This window comes from Salpingoeca rosetta, assembly GCF_000188695.1.
Source record: "Salpingoeca rosetta unplaced genomic scaffold supercont1.3, whole genome shotgun sequence".
Classification (NCBI taxonomy): domain Eukaryota; class Choanoflagellata; order Craspedida; family Salpingoecidae; genus Salpingoeca; species Salpingoeca rosetta.
The window spans coordinates 1,189,960-1,207,026 of NW_004754931.1; the positions used below are offsets into that span (position 1 = coordinate 1,189,960).

Sequence of the window (17,067 nt, forward strand, 5' to 3'; positions counted from 1 at the left end):
TGTGTGTGTGTGTGTGTGTGTGTGTGTGTGTGTGTGTGTGTGTGTGTGTGTGTGTGTGTTTGTGTGTGTGTGTACTGTGTTTGTTTTGGTTGTGGACGTGTGTTGCTGATGTAGTTTGTGCTAGTCCTGGCTGTACATATGCACTGTGTACTTGTGAGCCTCTGTGCGTGTGCATGTTCGTGTCTCATCGTGGGCCCTACTGGTACGTGTGTGCGTGTGTGTGCTGCGTGGTTGCGGCTGCAGGAGTTGAGGGCGGACTCCGCGCCGGTGATATTGATCTCATCGACGCCATGGCCAAGGTGCGCTGTTCACCACAGAACTGCTGCGGCGGTGTTGCTGGGTGGCAAATGTGTTCAGTGCACAGCTGTGTCTTTCAGAGAGATGCATCTGCCCAACGCAAAGCTGTGTCTTCCACAAATGCAGTCCTCACCCATACACATACATACAACTCACACAACACACACACAACACACACACACACACACACACACACACACACACACACACACACACACACACACACACACACACGTGCGCGCGCACATGTACGCATGGGCAGGAACGGCCGTACTGCGAGCCGGAGATGCTGTTCAGCGAGGAGCCGCTTTTCATGCTGTACACGTCCGGATCAACGGGGCAGCCAAAGGTCGGCGGACACCTGCTTGGCTTCAGTGTCATATTGGGCCGCGGGGGGGGGGTTGGACATGCCACGATGGCTAGGCGATAGTCAACCCTTCACACACACACACACACACACACACACACACACACACACACACACACACACACACACACACACACACACACACACACACACACACACATACACAGGGGCTGGTGCATAGCACTGCTGGGTACATGACGCAAGCTGCTGTGACGCACCGCGCAATCTTCGACTACCAGCCCGGCGACGTGTACGCGTGCGTCGCCGACGTTGGCTGGATCACGGGTCACTCATGTGCGTTTTAAGAGTAGGGCAATGGTGTGTGGTGTGCGGTGTGTTGCGTTTGTGTGTTTGCGTGTGCTTTGGTTGCTGCAATGCTGGGTCACATTTGTCGCATGCAACGCAACGCCAATGGCCAGATGTTGTGTACGGCCCACTTGCCAACGGTGCAACAACGCTGCTGTTTGAGAGCATCCCCACCTACCCCGACAGCGGCCGCTACTGGGAGGTGCGCGTGGCGGTGTGGTGTGACATGACGTGATTTGTCGGCAATGAGTTTTATTCCATCACGTGTCAATCCCACACACGTGCGTGCTTTGCCGTGCACATGCGCGCGTACATGTGTGTGTGTGTGCGTTGTGCGTGCTCACGCCTTGCTTTGTGCACGCACATTGCAGATGGTTGAGCGGTACGGAATCAACCAACTGTACCTGGCGCCTACGGCCCTGCGTCGCCTCATGAAAGACTGTCAGTGAATGCCAGTCACACCATGGTTTGGAGCATGTGCTCCTGCCCTGTGCTCACTGTGCAAACCATAACCCTGTGTGGCATTATTCACCTCTCTCGGCTTTGTTGTGTCTTGCGTCAACCACCCCGTGGTTCGGGCTGTTTCCGCACCCATCCGTGGCCTTCTCACGCTACACCACCACCACCACCGCCACCACCACCATCATCCAACCACCACCATCACCGCAAACAGCTGACGAGTTTGTGACCAAGTACGACCGCTCCAGTCTTCGCGTCCTCGGATCAGGTGCGCGCTTGTGTGCACGCGTCTGTGCGTGCGTACATGTGCATGCAAACACGCGTTGTAATGACCTGTGCACTCCCGATCATCACGGCATCTCGCATATGCATTCAGGTCGTCATTGCTTCATTCTCACATGCAACCCTGAAACCTGGTGCCTTCCGATGTGCTGTTGCCCGTTGTGCTTGTGATCAGTCGGCGAGCCACTGAACCCCGAGGCGTATCGCTGGTTCCATGAAGTGGTCGGCAACGGAAAGTGTTCCATCGTCGATACGTGGTGGCAGACAGGTGCGTGAATGCATGCAAACCCACGCACTACTTTATGTGCGCGCACGCGCGCGTGAGTGGCTCCTGAATTGCATTCACGGCTGCATCCTTCTCATCACCTCACCATACGCACGGCTTCATTCCTGTTCATGCAGAGACGGGTGGTGCCATGATTTCACCGCTGCCTGGTATGAAGAACTGCAAGGCGGGATCAGCAATGCAGCCGTTCCTTGGCGTTGTGCCTGTCATCCTCGACAATGACGTACGCTTCACTGATTCGCCGCCTACGGCATATGGTTGTTGTGCCACGCTTCTAGCAACATGGGCATGTTCCGATCATGCTGCACCCCATCAACCGTGTGTCCTGCTTAACGCTCACGTGCTTTCTTCCACACGCTCGTCCTTGCGTTCATCCATGTACTGTGTGACTGTTTCTTTACAGGGAAACGAGCTGCAGGGCAACAACGTGGAAGGCGTTCTGGCCATGAAGCATGTACGTGCGCGAACACATGATTCACCTGCCCACAAGCTCGATAGCGCGTGTGTCGTGCCTTCACATTGCGTCGTGCCTTGCTTAGCCGTATGTGTTCATGCCCATGAATTCCCTACCCTTCAACTGCGCATTCTCCAATATGGGGACTTATTGTCACAGCCCACGCCTGGCATGGCGCGCACGATCCACGGGGACCACGAGCGGTACACGAGCACGTACTGGGGCGTGTATCCGGGGTACTACTTCACGGGTGACGGCGCGCGGCGGGACGAGGACGGGCACCTGTGGATCACGGGACGCGTCGACGATGTCATCAACGTCTCCGGCCACCGCATGGGCACTGCCGAGGTGCTGCGATGATCTTGATGGTGGTGGTGGTGGCAGTGGCAGTGGCAGTGGTGGTGGTGGTGGTGGTGGTGTTCGTGTGTGTGTGCTCGTGCAGTTGCTGCGCCCTCTCCTGTTATTCCTTCGTCCTTGTTCTCACCACCACCCCCCCTCCCACCACCACCACCATCATCATCATCATCATGTCCACCACCGCCACCACCACCATCATCACCAGATTGAGAGCGCGCTGCTTGAGCACGGCGGCGTTGCGGAGGCCGCTGTTGTCGGATATCCTCACGACGTCAAGGGCCAAGGTCTTGTGTGCACGCGCTTGGTGCTGAGAGCGTGAAGAGAGAGAGGGAGAGAGGGGGATTGTGGCACGTTGCAGGTTGCCTGCAGACTGTGGTTGTGTATTCGTGTTCACACACACACACACACACACACACACACACTCTCTCTCTCTCTCTCCCTCCCTCACTCACTCCCACACAAACACACACACATGATGTAGGCGTGTATGCGTATGTGATTCTGAAGGCCGGGGAGCGCGTGACGGCGGAGACAGCGGACGAGCTGAAGGCGGCGGTGCGACGCAGCATTGGCGGGCTGGCCGTCCCAGACGTCATCCAGATCACGCCAGACCTGCCAAAGACCCGCTCCGGCAAGATCATGCGTCGCATCCTCCGCAAAATCGCCGCAAACCAGGTGCCATCGTTGGTGTGTGTGTATGTGTGTATGTGTGTGTGTTGTGCGTGTGTGTGTGTGTGTGTGTGCGTGTGTGTGTGTGTGTGTGTGTGTGGTGTCGTGATGGTGCAGGGTCGTTGGTTCATGTCCACATGACGCGTGCCCTTGATGTGCGTTGAGGGTATGTGACTCCTGCTTGACTTTGCGTGAAATTGTTTCCTGCCTCGCTGTTCATTATCTTTACGCTCACCGTGCATGTGTCTCCGCGCATGTTTCCCGGATCCTGCCACGTCTGGTCATTATACCTTCCAGACGGATGACCTTGGTGATGTGACAACGTTGTCCGACCCCGAGATTGTGCAGCATATCATTGAGAGGCACCAGGCCTTGCTGGAGCGCGACGTCGACTGATCCCCGACACACACACACACACACACACACACACACACACACACACACACACACACGCACACACACACACACACACGCACACCTTTCCTGGTCCTTTTGACATGCACCGCTGCCCACCGTTACTTCTGCAAATGTCATCTTTGTGTGGTTGCCTGTCTAGATCTCCCACTCTCTGTTGCACACATTTGCACCGCCTCGCTCTTCAGCGTGTTTGTGTGAATGTGCGGCTGACTCCTCTGTTGCGTTCTTGATGCTGTGGGCTCGTTTACTTACATGTGTGGGGCTCTCAACCACCGCAATGAGGAAGAGACAACGAGGATGAGGGCGCAGAGACTGCACTGTGCACACAAACACGTGGTGTATATGTGGCACGTGCACCAACGAATGACCGTTGGAATTGGTCATACTCTCTTCTCTGTTCGGCTTGTCGGTGTGGGTGTGATGGGGTGGAATGCTGTTGCAATGATGGCCTGTAGCCGCTGGTGTCGCTCGCGCACACCAGACATGAACTCGCACAAGATCCGGGATTTGGAAGCTGCTCGCATTAACGATGGAGGGCAAGGTGAGTCGGGTTTCTGGGCTGATCGGGGTTGATCTGATGAGGCGGTTGTTGCTTCTTCCGGTTGCTGCTGACAGCACGCGTCAGCTTGTGTCTTGCCGCATTCACAGTTACTGCAGCCGTGCTGGGGCGGCTCCTCTGGCGCCTGCGTTGTTGTTGCACTGTCCCCTTCTTCACTCTTCTGGGCATCAGACTCGCCGGGCAGCACCAGCTCGTCGGCCACTGCACGGGAGCAAACCCGATGTGGCAGTGTGAAGATTGAGGTGCACTTTGTTTCGCTGACACGCTGATACAGGCACAGAGAGGCACGCACAGGCATGCGCAAGCAAGGGTCATATGTACCGACGTGCACAGCATAGCGGGGTACCTGTCAATGGGTCAAACAGGTATACGTCTTGATACAATGCCTCCATCTCTGCCACGGCATCCTTGGAGACCTTGTCTGCGTTCTCTGGTCTCGTGAAGTACATCAACATGGAGCTGCAAGTGATGGTGAGGTTTGTGACGGGGGGGGGGACGGCCACAGTGCAACGAGGCCGCGTGAGCCTATGTGTCTCGCGGACAGCAGAGCATACGCAAGCACACACAGCGACGTATACATACGCATACGCACGCAGACAAACGCAACAGAACATACTTACACACACACACACACACACACACACACACACACCAGAGCATACGCACAAACACCAGAGCATACACACAACAACAGGGCATACGCACAACAACAGGGCAACAGAGCATTTGTACCCACACGCACACGCACCACGTGCTGCCGAGGATGCGCCCCAGTTCAACCGCCATGCTGATGCCTTCCGATACACCGTGTTCAAACCCTTCTTGTCTTGCTTCCTCACGCGCTTTCGTCGCAGCCTCTGCATACGCGTTCTTCCGCATCACCCGCTCCCTCGCCCGAGCATCCTGCTCAGCCATCGCCAGCGCATGATCGTGGCCATCGTCATCGTGCACATCATCATCCCACATCTTCGCCTTGCTTGCTTGCTTGCTTGCTTGCTTGAAACGTGTTTTGCGTGCAAAAACAAAGCAAGCAAGAAGGACGGCACAACAGCTGGCACAACCCACCCACCACCACACCCACCACTGATGGTGTTGCTGTCAAAGGCGGAGCGATGGGCGCTGCTTCGCAATGCACTGAACAAGTGTGCTGCCGTGCGTGGACAGGACGGCCAAGGAGAGGCCATCCTCACCGCTGTACAAGGTGTGCGGGTGTTTTGTGCAGTCATGGTTGTGTTCGCTCGTCATGACGCGCTGTGCCTCTCTCTCTCACTGTCTCTCTCTGTCTCTGTCTCTCTCTCTCTCTGTCTGTCTCTGTCTCTCCATCTCTCTCTCTCTCTCCATCTCTCTCTCTCTCTCTCTCTCTTGCATCGGTCCATCGATCCATCATGGAGTCTATCATTTGCTACCCAACGCTCACAGTGAGCAACCCGTGTACCTCCTTCTCCCCCACCAACAGCGGCTGAATCGAACGGCAACGTTCAAGTGCTTGTGGACAAGCTGGCCGAAGTCGTTGGCACGTGGCCGGACAGCACCCTGCTATATGTTGCCGTCGCACACGCCCTGCCGTCGCGCCTGTGCCGTGCGTTTCAGGAAGCAGTGGCCGCGCTTACGACGGGGACGGTGCCGCGAAACACTGCAGCAGCTTCTGACCACACCAGCGTGCCAGTGGACGGCGCAACGGGCGCTGTCCGTGACCACTGCACCGAGCTGGCAGGCAGCAGCGCCATGCACGCTGCTCTTCGAGCGCGTGTGGAGGCCACCGCCAGCGTAACCGTGTTTCTGTCGTCCCCGTTCGGGGGCCTGGAGGAGGAACGAGCCTTTTTCGTCGAGCGGTACCTGCCTTCCTTGCGAACGCTGTGCGAGAACAAGGGCGTGGCCCTCTCCCTGGTTGACCTTCGGTGGGGTATCACAGAGGAGCAGGCGGCACAATTTGAAACGCTGCGCATCTGCCTGCAGGAGATTGACCGGTGTGACATCTTCGTCGGCTGTTATGGCGCCCGCTACGGCACACGACACAGCTCGTCAAACAGCAGTACGCATTGGGTCGGCTGCTCCGTTGACAGGGCCATGCCGCAGTACCCCTGGCTTGACAAACACCGCGACAAGGGCATCACGGAGCTCGAGTTCAGACACGGCGTGCTCAACGACCCGTGTGCACGCCCATCGCTGTTTCTCTTTCGCGATCCGGCCTATGATGCAGCCAAGGCGGAGCTGTATGCCCACGACCCAGCGCATAAGGCGAAGTACATCAACACGCACGAAGACAGTGCCCAGCTGCGTCGAGTCTTGGAGCAGGAGATTCGTGAGCTTGCGTGGAAGCAGCAGCACCTCAACATCACCGCCACTTCCTATTCCGCCCCAGAGGATGCCGCCAAACACATGTTTGATATCCTCCATGCAACCCTGCAACAGGTGTACGCTTGCGCATGGTGTGTGTGTGTGTGTGTGTGTGTGTGTGTGTGTGTGTGTGTGTGTGTGTGTGTGTGTGTGTGTGTGTGTGTGTGTGTGTGTGTGCAGTATGAGTGTGCGTGCGTGTGTATGTGTGGGTGGGTGTACAGTGTGTGTGCGTGTGTGCGTGTGTGTGCGTGTGTGTGCGTGCGTGCGTGCGTGCGTGCGTGTGTGTGTGTGTGTGTGTGTGTGCAGTATGTGTGTGCGTGTGCAGTATGTGTGTGCGTGTGTGTGTATGCAGTGTACACATATGGTGTATGCGGTGTACACATCTGTTCTGTGGGCGTGTTTCTGTTCTTTGATCCGTTTATGCTATTCATGCCACGTACACAACTGTCCTCGATTCCTTCACAATCTCACCCCGTCTTCGCACTTGCCCGCCACATCGCACACCACACGCCACTGCCACTCGTGCACCATGTGTGGTACAGGTGTTGCCTCGCGAGGGTGTGGCTCAGGATGCAGACGGGCAAGTGCATGCGAGCTTTGCTGCTGTGCGCCGTGGCTTCTATGTCGGCAACCGTGCCCTCGTGCGGCAAATCAACCTGCACCTCGACCAACACTCGCCTGCGCCGCTTGTTGTTGAGGGCGAGAGCGGCAGCGGCAAGAGTGCACTGCTGGCAAATTGGGTGCACCAGCACACGTCCCTGCATGCACACGACCGCGTGTTCTGCCACTTCACCGGCTGCGATTCCGCCAGCACCGCCCTTCGCAACCTGCTGTCCCGCCTTCTTGTGTTCTGTGACCCAGACATGGCAGAGTCGCTCAGCGGCATGACAACACAGCAGCTGTGCGAAGCGTTGCCTGCATGCATCGCCTCGGCTGCTGACACAGCTCGTGCGCAGCACGCAGGCGCCCGCCTTGTCATTGTGCTGGACGCACTCAACCAGCTTGAGAATGAGACGTTCCCCTGGCTCCCTCAGCGGCTGGTGCATCGCCTCGACTGGCTGCCCACCACCTTTCCCGAGGGCGTTGTGCTCGTCTGCTCCACCCTGCCCGGTCTCTGCCAGGACGCCCTGCGCGCACGTGCGTACGACCGCATCACCACCGCACCGCTCTCCCGCCACGACTGCAAGGCGTTTCTTGAACAACGGCTTCGCCTTGCCTCCAAGACGCTCATGGCAGCACAGATGGACGTGATTCTGGACAGCCCGCAGTGCGGTAACCCGCTGTTTCTCACGCTGCTGATCGAGGAGCTCATTGCGTTTGGCGTGTTTGAAGAACTGGACTCGAAGATTGCAGAACTTGCCGCCTGCACCAATGTCCCAGTCCTCTTGCAAGCTGTCCTTTCTCGGTTGGAGCAGTCCTTTGGCTCTGTTGGTGGGGCACGTGTGATTGGACAAATCTTCCGGCTGATTGGGGTCAGCCGCGAGGGCGTGCTTGAGCAAGAACTGCAGGCTGCATGTGGCGTCATGTCGACGACATTCGCACAGGACAGCAGGGCTGATGGTGATGGTGATGGTGATGCAGCGCTGAGCATGAGCGGATTCATGTGGTCGTCCCTCTATTTCGCCATTCGTCATCTTCTCGTCGTCAAGAGCGGTGAGTGTGCATGCGTGTGCATGTGTGTGCATGTGTGTGCATGTGTGTGCATGTGTGTGTATGTGTGTGTATGTGTGTGTGTCGACGCACGTTGTCCAGCATGGCAATCTCATTGCCCTCACACTTACCATCGTGGTGGCTGCTGCAGGGCGATTCACGTTTCTCCACGACTACATTCGCCAGGCCGTGCACGAGCGCTATTTGTCCACGGAAGAGGAAGTGCGTGGCGCCCACGCCGCCATGGCGAAAACGCTGAGTCAGCACGCGCTGTTTCTCCACGCCCACAGGAAAACACCCAAGGGGGATCGGGGCGGTAATGATGGTGGTGATGATAACGGCCATGATACTGCTGACGCGGATGACAGCGGCGGTGATGCTGCTGTTGCTGTTGGTGCTGACGAAGTGGCGGCGACCATTAACGTGCGATATGTGGGGCAGCTGCCCTTCCATCTTGTGCGCTGCGGACGGTTGCACGAGTGCGTGTCATTGCTGAGCGACTTGGAGTTTGTGGAGGCCAAGTGCTCGTGTGGGCTTGTGTACGACCTGCTGGAAGACTTTACCGCGTGCGAGGCCGCCATGTCCGCGTCCCAGCTGCGACAGCACCCGACCGGCGCCATGTTCAAGGAACTCAAGCAGATGCTCGCATTCAACCTTCCCATCCTCAGCCGTCTGGTGCGTGCATTTGCTTGTGTGTTTGCTTGCTTGCTTTCTTGCTTGCTTCGTTTGTTATATGCTTGTGTGGTTGGTCGGTTTTGTTTGCGTACGTGATGGCTGTGCGGTTGGTCTGAGCCACAGACACTGCGCGTGCGTGCGTGCGAATGCATTGATCTGGGAAAACATCCAACTTTAAGCACGCGCTGTGCTTCTCATCGAAACGACGCCACCCACCGCCCCCTGATCCCCCCTTGCCTGCATCAACTCATCCTTTCCATTTTTTTCTCGCACTTCTTGTATCTGCTGTCAACGACACTTGCTTCCCTGCTTCCACACCCAACGCCGTCAGCCTGGCAACTTCCTGCCTGTTGCTGTGAACCAACCCAATGCGAGCCCCATTCACGACCAAGCGCAGCAGCTGATGGCACGCCGCCGTCTGCCCCACTTCAAGTGGATCAACAAGGTCTGTCCTCACAAGGGATGACATGGTGTTGGGGGGAGGGGATTGCAGCTCTGTATCCATTCATGTGTGGTTCGTCATGGTTGATGCAATCAGCGCTGTGTGTATGCATGTGGCCCTTTGTGGACTCGATGTTGGCGCTTGTGGTTGTGTGAGCTCACATCACGTCATGCCAATGGTGGCGTGTTCATGGTATGCATTCACACGTAACCAGCCGCAGTCAAAGAGCGCATGCATCATGCACATTGAAGGCCATTCCAACCCCGTCTACTGTGCGTCCATCAACCAGCACAGGTGCGCCATGTCGCGTTGCTCTGGTGTCGTGCTGTTTCCGTGCCACTGGCCACCCTTGCCTCCGTGCTGGTTTCGGCTTCTTCGTTTGTTGTTGGGTGGTTATCACTGCCCACCCTTGCATCTAACACGTCAGCCTCCTCACCCGTTGGTGCGTCCCCCCTCCTTTTGTGGCTTGGTCCTGCCGTGTTCATGCGACCACAGGATTGCGTCGGGTGCACGAAATGGAGAGCTCCGCGTGTGGGACGTCAAGACGGGAACGCTGCTCAACCTCCTTGCAGTGAGTGTGCGTGCTCTGTGGCTCTGTGTGTATGTGTCCATCTCTCTATTCGCAGCATTTGTACCTCCACTGACATGCTCTAACACACGCCACATACACACATGCACACACATCACACGTGTGCGACTCGTAGGCGCACCGAGCACCGATCAACGACGTGTGCTGGTTAGAAGACGATGTGCTGGCAACGGCATCGGACGATGGGTCAATCTGCACGTGGCGCCTCAGCACGGGCACGTGCGCGTCTGTCCAACGAGCAGAAGCAGGGTGAGCGGATTTACATCTTGAGGGGTTCCACATGGCGTGTGATATGGCAGTGGTCGTCCATCCATGAACACATGACCACTTGCACACATGAGCACATGAACACAAACACACATGTTTGTAGATGCAACATAACCTGACACCAACTTGTTGCCTCACCTCACTCGGGATTGCGGTCCACATCACTCCCTTGTTTTCAGAGCTGTGCAGTCGCTGTTGGTGTTGAGAAAGGCCGGGCTGATGGTGTCTGCGCACACGTACAGTGACCCTCCGCTGTCGGCACACTCCATCGAACCACAGCCAGGCATACTGTGTTTCTGGTCGCTTGACAACGGCACTCTGCTGCACAAGGCGCAGACCAAGGTGTGTACCGCAACCCTCACTCGCCATATCAAGAGGGATTGCGGCTTTCTGTGTGACCCTAACGCACACGCACACATGCATTACACGTGCGCAACCGCACCAACAACCTTCACACACACATACACACCAAACACACACACACATATTCACACACACACACCAAACACACACACATATTCACCCCTCACGCACCTACCCATGCAACACACATGTACACGTAGGACGGGTCGCCCGTATGCGTGTGCGCAGATGCGAGGCAACAGTTGCTGGCGGTGGACGTGAGCGGGAGTCTCCTCGGCGGGCAGTCTGCGTATGTGTTGTATGATCTTGGACACGCCGCTGCCGTCTCAGTAACAGAGCGTCAATCGCTGCCTGCGCAGCGCACGCGCCGCGGTGCTGTCAATTCACGCGAACGCACGCACAGGTATACCAACGCGCGTGTATGTGTGTGTGTGTGGGTGTGAGTGTGTACGTGAATGCATGTGGGCGTTGTGGGGTCTGTACATGCACTCGTATGCGTGTGGGCCTGCCGTGATGAGATACGATGCGCAACATATTCCTGTCTTGCATCTACAAGTCATTCATCACCACGGCCGCACACCCACCGCCATTGCTCATTCTCTCATGCAATTGTTGTGCTACCCCGCACATGTCCCTGTAAAGATTGCGGTCCTGTGCGTTCAGTGCTGACGGCGAACACCTCATCACCATTCACGGAGACGCGCTCATCAAGTACACGCGCGCAGGCGCCGGCAGTGCAGCGGTGTTTGAGCAGACCTGCATCACGCCCGATGGTGTTCACCAAGGCACGGTGTACTCTGTGGCATACGGTGATGACACCATTGTGTCTGGTGGCGCCGATAAGCTCGTTGTCGTGTGGAACACGGACCTGACGCTGCGCGCGTGCCTCGTTGGTCACGCCTGGAGCGTGTTCTGCGTCACGCTCGTTCCTCCACTCTCCTCTGCGTCATCCTTCACCTCCACCACCACCACCACCACCACTCATTCTGCACCGTCCAACCCAGACGCGTGCAATGGCGATGGCGATGGCGATGGTGGGCGCGGGCTGATTGTGTCGTGCGCTGGCATCTGGGACAAGCGCTTGATGGTGTGGGAGATCCCTGCCAAGGCAAGCACACCATCATCAGCAGCTGCAATAGTGCCAGCAACGGCAACAGCATCAACGTCGGCGCCAGTGGTAGGAGGTGTAACGGGAGACGCAAGGCCACCGCACTTTGGTGAGATTGTGATGGGTGGCGTGTACACGCCTGATCTGCAGGCGTTTGTGTCCTCTGGGCAGAATGCGCGTGCAACGCTGCAGCTGTGGGATGTGCGCACGACCACGCGACGGGCAATGGTGTTCAGCCCTGACAGCGGTGACAGCGGCGTGCTGTTCCCTGGAAGCATGGGCAGCGCACCGGCAGTGCTGCCGACGGGTGAGGTGGTGGTGGCGTCTCGCCGTGGGAAGGTTGGCGTGTTCAGGGCCAAGACCACAGCAGCTGCCTTGGATGCTTCGGCTTCAAACACCCGAGCGAGCACCACGCACCAACACACAGAGGAGCAAACACATGACGTGCAGCCCAAACAACAACAACAGCAGCAGCAACAACAACTGCAGAAACAACGTGAGGAAAGGGTTGCTGGCGAAGAATGGGAGGTGGTGACCGACACGCCCGCTGCAAGTGCGTTTGGCAACATGACAAGCAATGGCGACATTCTCCGCATGCCTGGCGGCCAGCACTATGTTGTGTGCGACGCTGCTGTGCGGGTGGTGAGCATCAAACAGCCTGCCGAGCCGCCACAGGAGCTGCTGAACGGCACCGGCCGCATTGCCGTCGTCTCGCCCTCGGGCAGACGTGTGGTCATCACGGGGCAGTCGCGGGCACAGGTGTGGGCGCTGAAGCCACCGCGCCTCATCAAGAAACTTCGCAATCCGCACGTGCCCAACAGCCGGCTGTACGGCGCTGCCTACTCGCCCGATGGCCGGCTGATTGCGCTTGCTGACCACGCACGGTATGTCACCGTGTACTGCGCGCGCACCTTCCGTGTGCTGCACGCGTTTCGCATGTGGGACCGTGCGTACCGGTGTACGTTCACGCCCGATGCGCGCATGGTGCTGTGCGGCGGCGACGACAAGACGGTGGGCCTGTGGGACGCCATCAGCGGGGTTGAGGTGGCCCGGTGCTACGTGGGCGCGGGCGTGGGCACGGTGAGCATTGGGCCCGGTCTGCGCGTGGTGGCTGGTGATGATCTTGGACGCGTCAACTTCCTGGATCTCGTCAACTGCGGCGTTGGGGTGCCGGTTGTGACGGCAACGTACGAGTGGGATGCAGACGCCAACGCATGGTCTGCAGAACCACTCATCACGTGCCCGCACACTGGCAAGCGGTTCCCCCTGCCCGCCGAGTGCCACGCAGTCATCACCACTGTAACAACAACAACAACAACAACAACAACAACAACAACAACAACAACAACAACAACAACAACAACAGCAACAGCAACCCAAAATGGCTTGGCATACAATGGCTCGACACGAAGTGGCCCACGCCCCATGTCTTCAGCGCACAAAACGGCGTCCGCGACAGCTGGCTCGAGTGCCACGGGTGAGGAGCAAGGCGTTGACTGCCCTGCTGCTGTGCTGCCCTCGGCTGCATTTGAACACGCAGCGTTGGTGATTGCGTCGCCCTTTGATTCGACCAAACACATGCGTGTGAATCCATTTATTGCAGACATGCGCAGCATGAGGTACGATGCCCGCGCAGTGGCGCGAAGTTTGCTTCTCAACGACGTGGATAGGGCGTGGCTGGCGGAGGACCTTGTGTGCGTGCGGTTTGACCAGGGCAGGTACGCGGGGCAGTGCCAGTGGATGCAGCGGACCAAGGTGTACCTGGATGCGCCTGTGCTCACAGCGGAGGAAGGCATGCGGCTGCCAGCCGACACACCCGTGATTGCACTGCATCCAAACTACACGCCGATGTGGAGTGCAACCCTATCCACCGATCGCTCAGCTGACAAGGTCGGTTGGTTTGGATGGTTGGTTTGGATGGATGGATGGTTTGTGGGATGGTTTGGATGGTTTGGATGGACGGACGGATGATTGGTTGTTGGATGGATGGATGGACGATTGGTTGTTTGATGTTGAATGGTTTGAATGATTCAAGCGACACGTGTGGTTTACGCGGCATCATGCATTGGACGCACGCACACAGTGCGTGTGTGTGCTCACACGACTTGCTTCTTGTTCCATCTTCATTCCCTCCCACCTAACAAACACTCATGCCCAAACACATGTACACCGTAGGTCTATCTCAACTTTTACGACGGCGACGACGCGTACCAGACGTGGGATAACGTTGTGCTGCCTCGCCACCCGTCGCACGACACGTGGGAGGCGCAGCCGGGGTGCTGGGCATGCAAGGACATACACGCTGGCCGGTATATCCACGGCAACATGATTGCATACCACAGGGGAGGTGAACCCGTGCCAGGTGTCTCAGACCAGGACGACCCCTCCACGGCAGCACCACAACAACAGCAGCAGCAGCGGCAGCAGCGGCAGCAGCAGGTGGAGTCTTCACCGAAACACAGTGATGCAAAGCCCGAGATCCGCGCTCGATCAGGTGTGTGTGTGTGTGTGTGTGTGTGTGTGTGTGTGTGTGTGTGTGTGCTTTTGGTTGTTTGCTTGTTTGGTTGTCACAGCCACACCGACTTTCTTTTAGCATGCTGATTGAAACTGTCCCATCTCCCACCTCTTCCTAACCTCACTCCACACTGGTTACCCCAACCCCATTGCGTACACGTGGACCTCGCTGCTGTGTATGTGTGTGTGCGTGTGTTATGTGCGTTGTATTGTGGCAGGCACGCTGATGGGTCGGGTGGGCATGGTGCGGCTCAATGTCGCCCGCTTCGTCCGCAACTGCTCCACAGCCTCAGGTGCGGACCTTCATGCACAGCCGGCAGGGACGAGGGAAGGCGGCACGAGCGCTGGCGTGGTCAGGGGTAGTAGTGGTGGACGCGGTGGCGGTGTTGAAGGCGACGACGATGCAGTGCTGCTGCGACGGCGACTGGCAGAGGAAGAGGCAGCTGCTGCCGAGCTTGATGGCGGGAAGATTGTCGTGTACACGAGCGGCGTTGTTGCGCGTGCGGAGGAGCGGGAGACGTGTGCGCGTGTGCTTGCGTTGCTGCGAGACGGGGAGCATGTTGAAGTTGAAGAGCGCGATGTCGCTGCGAGCGCGGCGTTTGCGCGGGAACTGCTTGCACGGTGCGGTGTGTGCTGCAGCGTGCCGCAGGTGTTTGTCAATGGGCGGCACATTGGCAACGGTGCCACGCTGGATGCCATGGCCCAGACAGGCAAGCTGCAAACGCTGCTGTCCACCATCCCGCGCACAGCGTGATGTGACATTGTGAAGGGTGCAGCAGTGCAGCGAGAAGCGTTTGTGGCTTGCTTGTATCTGTGATATTGTTGATATGAGCCGCAGAAGAGACCTGCATCGAGCCTGTGCATACAGTGCATGTGTGTTGCGTGTATTGCGTATGATGAACGATCGAACATTATTATGAGCATGATGATGTCAAGTAGAGTGGTGGTGGTGTTCAACGCGAATCGAAGAAGTGAAACGAAGAAGAAGAGAAGAAGAGAAGAAGAGAAGAAGAGAAGGGGGGAAAACAAGAACGCAACACCACAAACCATCAACAACAACCAACAACAAACCAAGATCAAGATGCTGTTGCAGCGTTTGTGGTGCAGCGGTGGCCGCCGATGCTGCAAGCCTACGATCAACGCTGCGCGTGGCATTGCCACGACGCGTGTGAGTGGATATGAGAAGATTGCCGCGCCTGGAGAGGTGTCGCCGCGACGCGTGGTACCGGATGACATTGAGAAGCCGTCGTACGTTCGGGCGCTGATTGCACGAGCAGCCGACATGCACACGACCCAGTCACGCATCAAGCCGCTGCAAGGGGAGATGCTGGGACGCATGAGGGACGCAGGGAGGCTTGCCGCAGATACGCTGGCGTACACGGCATCGCACATCGCCCCTGGAGTGACGACAGATGCGCTGGACGAACTGGCGCACGAGTTTATTGTGTCGGCGGGCGCGTATCCGTCGCCGCTGGGGTACATGGGCTTCAAGAAGAGCATCTGCACATCAGTGAACAATGTCATTGTCCACGGTGTCCCGGATGACCGTGAGCTCCAAGAGGGCGACATCATCAACATCGACGTCACCGTCTTCCTCAACGGCGTGCACGGTGAGATCGCCGTGCGTGGTGGTGGTTATGATCTGGATACAGTGTGGTCAGCTCTTGTTGTTGTTGTGCGTGTTGTATTGCTGTTGTGGGGTATTGTTATTACGGGTGTTGTGACTCACAATGCGCCATTCTTGCTCGCTTTCCCTGTCTCTGCCTGTCTGTGTTTCGCTGTCTCTCTCTCTCTCTGCCTCTCTCCACCCTCTCACGTCCAGGGGACACGTCGCGAACGTTTGCGGTTGGCGCGGTGGACCGGTCTGCCGAGCGGCTCATCGAAGGCGCAGAGAAGGCGCTGCACGATGCCATTGCGACATGCGGGCCAGGCGTGCCCTACTGCGCTATAGGCGAGGCTGTGGAGGCTGTGGCAGACTTCTACAGGCTGAGCATCTGCCCCTACTTTATTGGTCACGGCATCGGACCCTCCTTCCACGCGCCCCCGGCAGTGCTGCACTACTACAACGACGAGGACTACGTCATGAAGCCCGGGCACGTGTTCACGATTGAGCCCGCGCTGAACGAGGGCTCGCCGGAGTTCCGCATCTTGGCCGACGAGTGGACGGCGGTCACGCTGGACGGGCAGCGGTCGGCGCAGGCCGAGCACACCGTCCTCATCACCGAAGAGGTACTCGTGTGTGTGTGTGTGTGTTTGTGTGTGTGCGCGTGTGTGTGTGTGCGCGTGTATGTGTGCGTGCGTGTGTGTGTCTGTGTGTGTCTGTGTGTGCGTGTATGTGTGCGTGTCTGTGTGTGTGCATTGCATGGGCACATGGCTTTGCATGCTTACCATCCCAACCTTTGCCACCACCACGGCCACAACTCCATGCAGGGCGTTGAGGTGCTGACGCGCCGGAAGGACGAGGACTGCGAACGGGCGGTTGAGTGAATGCAGCAGAACTGATTCGCGTGTTGTGCTGCGTTTGTGTATTGGATTGTGGTGCGTGTGTGTGTGTGTGTGCGTATGTGCGTTTGCGCGCGTGTGAGTGAGCGAGCGAGTGAGTGAGTGAGTGAGTGTGTGTGTGTGTGTGTGTGTGTGTGTGTGTGTGTGTGTGTGTGTGTGTGTGTGTG

At 57.7% G+C, this 17,067-nt stretch overlaps 5 protein-coding genes across 5 annotated transcripts in view; 4 read left to right on the forward strand and 1 right to left on the reverse strand.

The window, feature by feature from the left end:
* PTSG_01836 (acetyl-CoA synthetase) overlaps positions 1-3,910 on the forward strand; it is a 5,049-nt gene extending 1,139 nt beyond the window's left edge. Inside the window, exons 2-14 of the mRNA XM_004997757.1 lie at positions 247-299; positions 560-646; positions 832-958; positions 1,084-1,172; positions 1,342-1,411; positions 1,644-1,697; positions 1,887-1,979; positions 2,114-2,220; positions 2,401-2,451; positions 2,611-2,799; positions 3,014-3,092; positions 3,290-3,483; positions 3,775-3,910. Coding sequence (XP_004997814.1) covers positions 247-299; positions 560-646; positions 832-958; positions 1,084-1,172; positions 1,342-1,411; positions 1,644-1,697; positions 1,887-1,979; positions 2,114-2,220; positions 2,401-2,451; positions 2,611-2,799; positions 3,014-3,092; positions 3,290-3,483; positions 3,775-3,873 — 1,292 coding nt within the window. The 3' untranslated portion in view covers positions 3,874-3,910. The remainder of the gene's footprint in view (positions 1-246; positions 300-559; positions 647-831; positions 959-1,083; positions 1,173-1,341; positions 1,412-1,643; positions 1,698-1,886; positions 1,980-2,113; positions 2,221-2,400; positions 2,452-2,610; positions 2,800-3,013; positions 3,093-3,289; positions 3,484-3,774) is intronic.
* Positions 3,911-4,124: 214 nt separating this feature from the next.
* Positions 4,125-5,467, reverse strand: PTSG_01837 (uncharacterized protein). The gene is made up of 3 exons (XM_004997758.1): positions 5,202-5,467; positions 4,800-4,912; positions 4,125-4,654 (listed from the first exon to the last, which is right to left on the reverse strand). The coding sequence occupies exons 1-3, from the start codon at positions 5,417-5,419 to the stop codon at positions 4,275-4,277; spliced, it is 711 nt and encodes a 236-aa protein (XP_004997815.1). The 5' UTR covers positions 5,420-5,467; the 3' UTR covers positions 4,125-4,274.
* Positions 5,468-5,539: 72 nt separating this feature from the next.
* On the forward strand, positions 5,540-13,365 carry PTSG_01838 (uncharacterized protein; the record flags this gene model as incomplete). The annotated part of the gene is made up of 12 exons (XM_004997759.1): positions 5,540-5,654; positions 5,910-6,865; positions 7,333-8,443; positions 8,592-9,115; positions 9,447-9,560; positions 9,772-9,851; positions 10,053-10,128; positions 10,262-10,395; positions 10,593-10,755; positions 10,977-11,179; positions 11,419-13,161; positions 13,251-13,365. 12 exons carry the CDS (start codon positions 5,540-5,542, stop codon positions 13,363-13,365), a joined length of 5,334 nt encoding a protein of 1,777 aa, XP_004997816.1.
* A 124-nt stretch (positions 13,366-13,489) lies between these two features.
* Positions 13,490-15,319, forward strand: PTSG_01839 (uncharacterized protein; the record flags this gene model as incomplete). The annotated part of the gene is made up of 3 exons (XM_004997760.1): positions 13,490-13,774; positions 14,060-14,378; positions 14,617-15,319. 3 exons carry the CDS (start codon positions 13,490-13,492, stop codon positions 15,150-15,152), a joined length of 1,140 nt encoding a protein of 379 aa, XP_004997817.1. The 3' UTR covers positions 15,153-15,319.
* Positions 15,320-15,451: 132 nt separating this feature from the next.
* On the forward strand, positions 15,452-17,036 carry PTSG_01840 (methionine aminopeptidase 1D). The gene is made up of 3 exons (XM_004997761.1): positions 15,452-16,008; positions 16,221-16,627; positions 16,829-17,036. The coding sequence occupies exons 1-3, from the start codon at positions 15,480-15,482 to the stop codon at positions 16,883-16,885; spliced, it is 993 nt and encodes a 330-aa protein (XP_004997818.1). The 5' UTR covers positions 15,452-15,479; the 3' UTR covers positions 16,886-17,036.
* Positions 17,037-17,067: the final 31 nt, after the last annotated feature.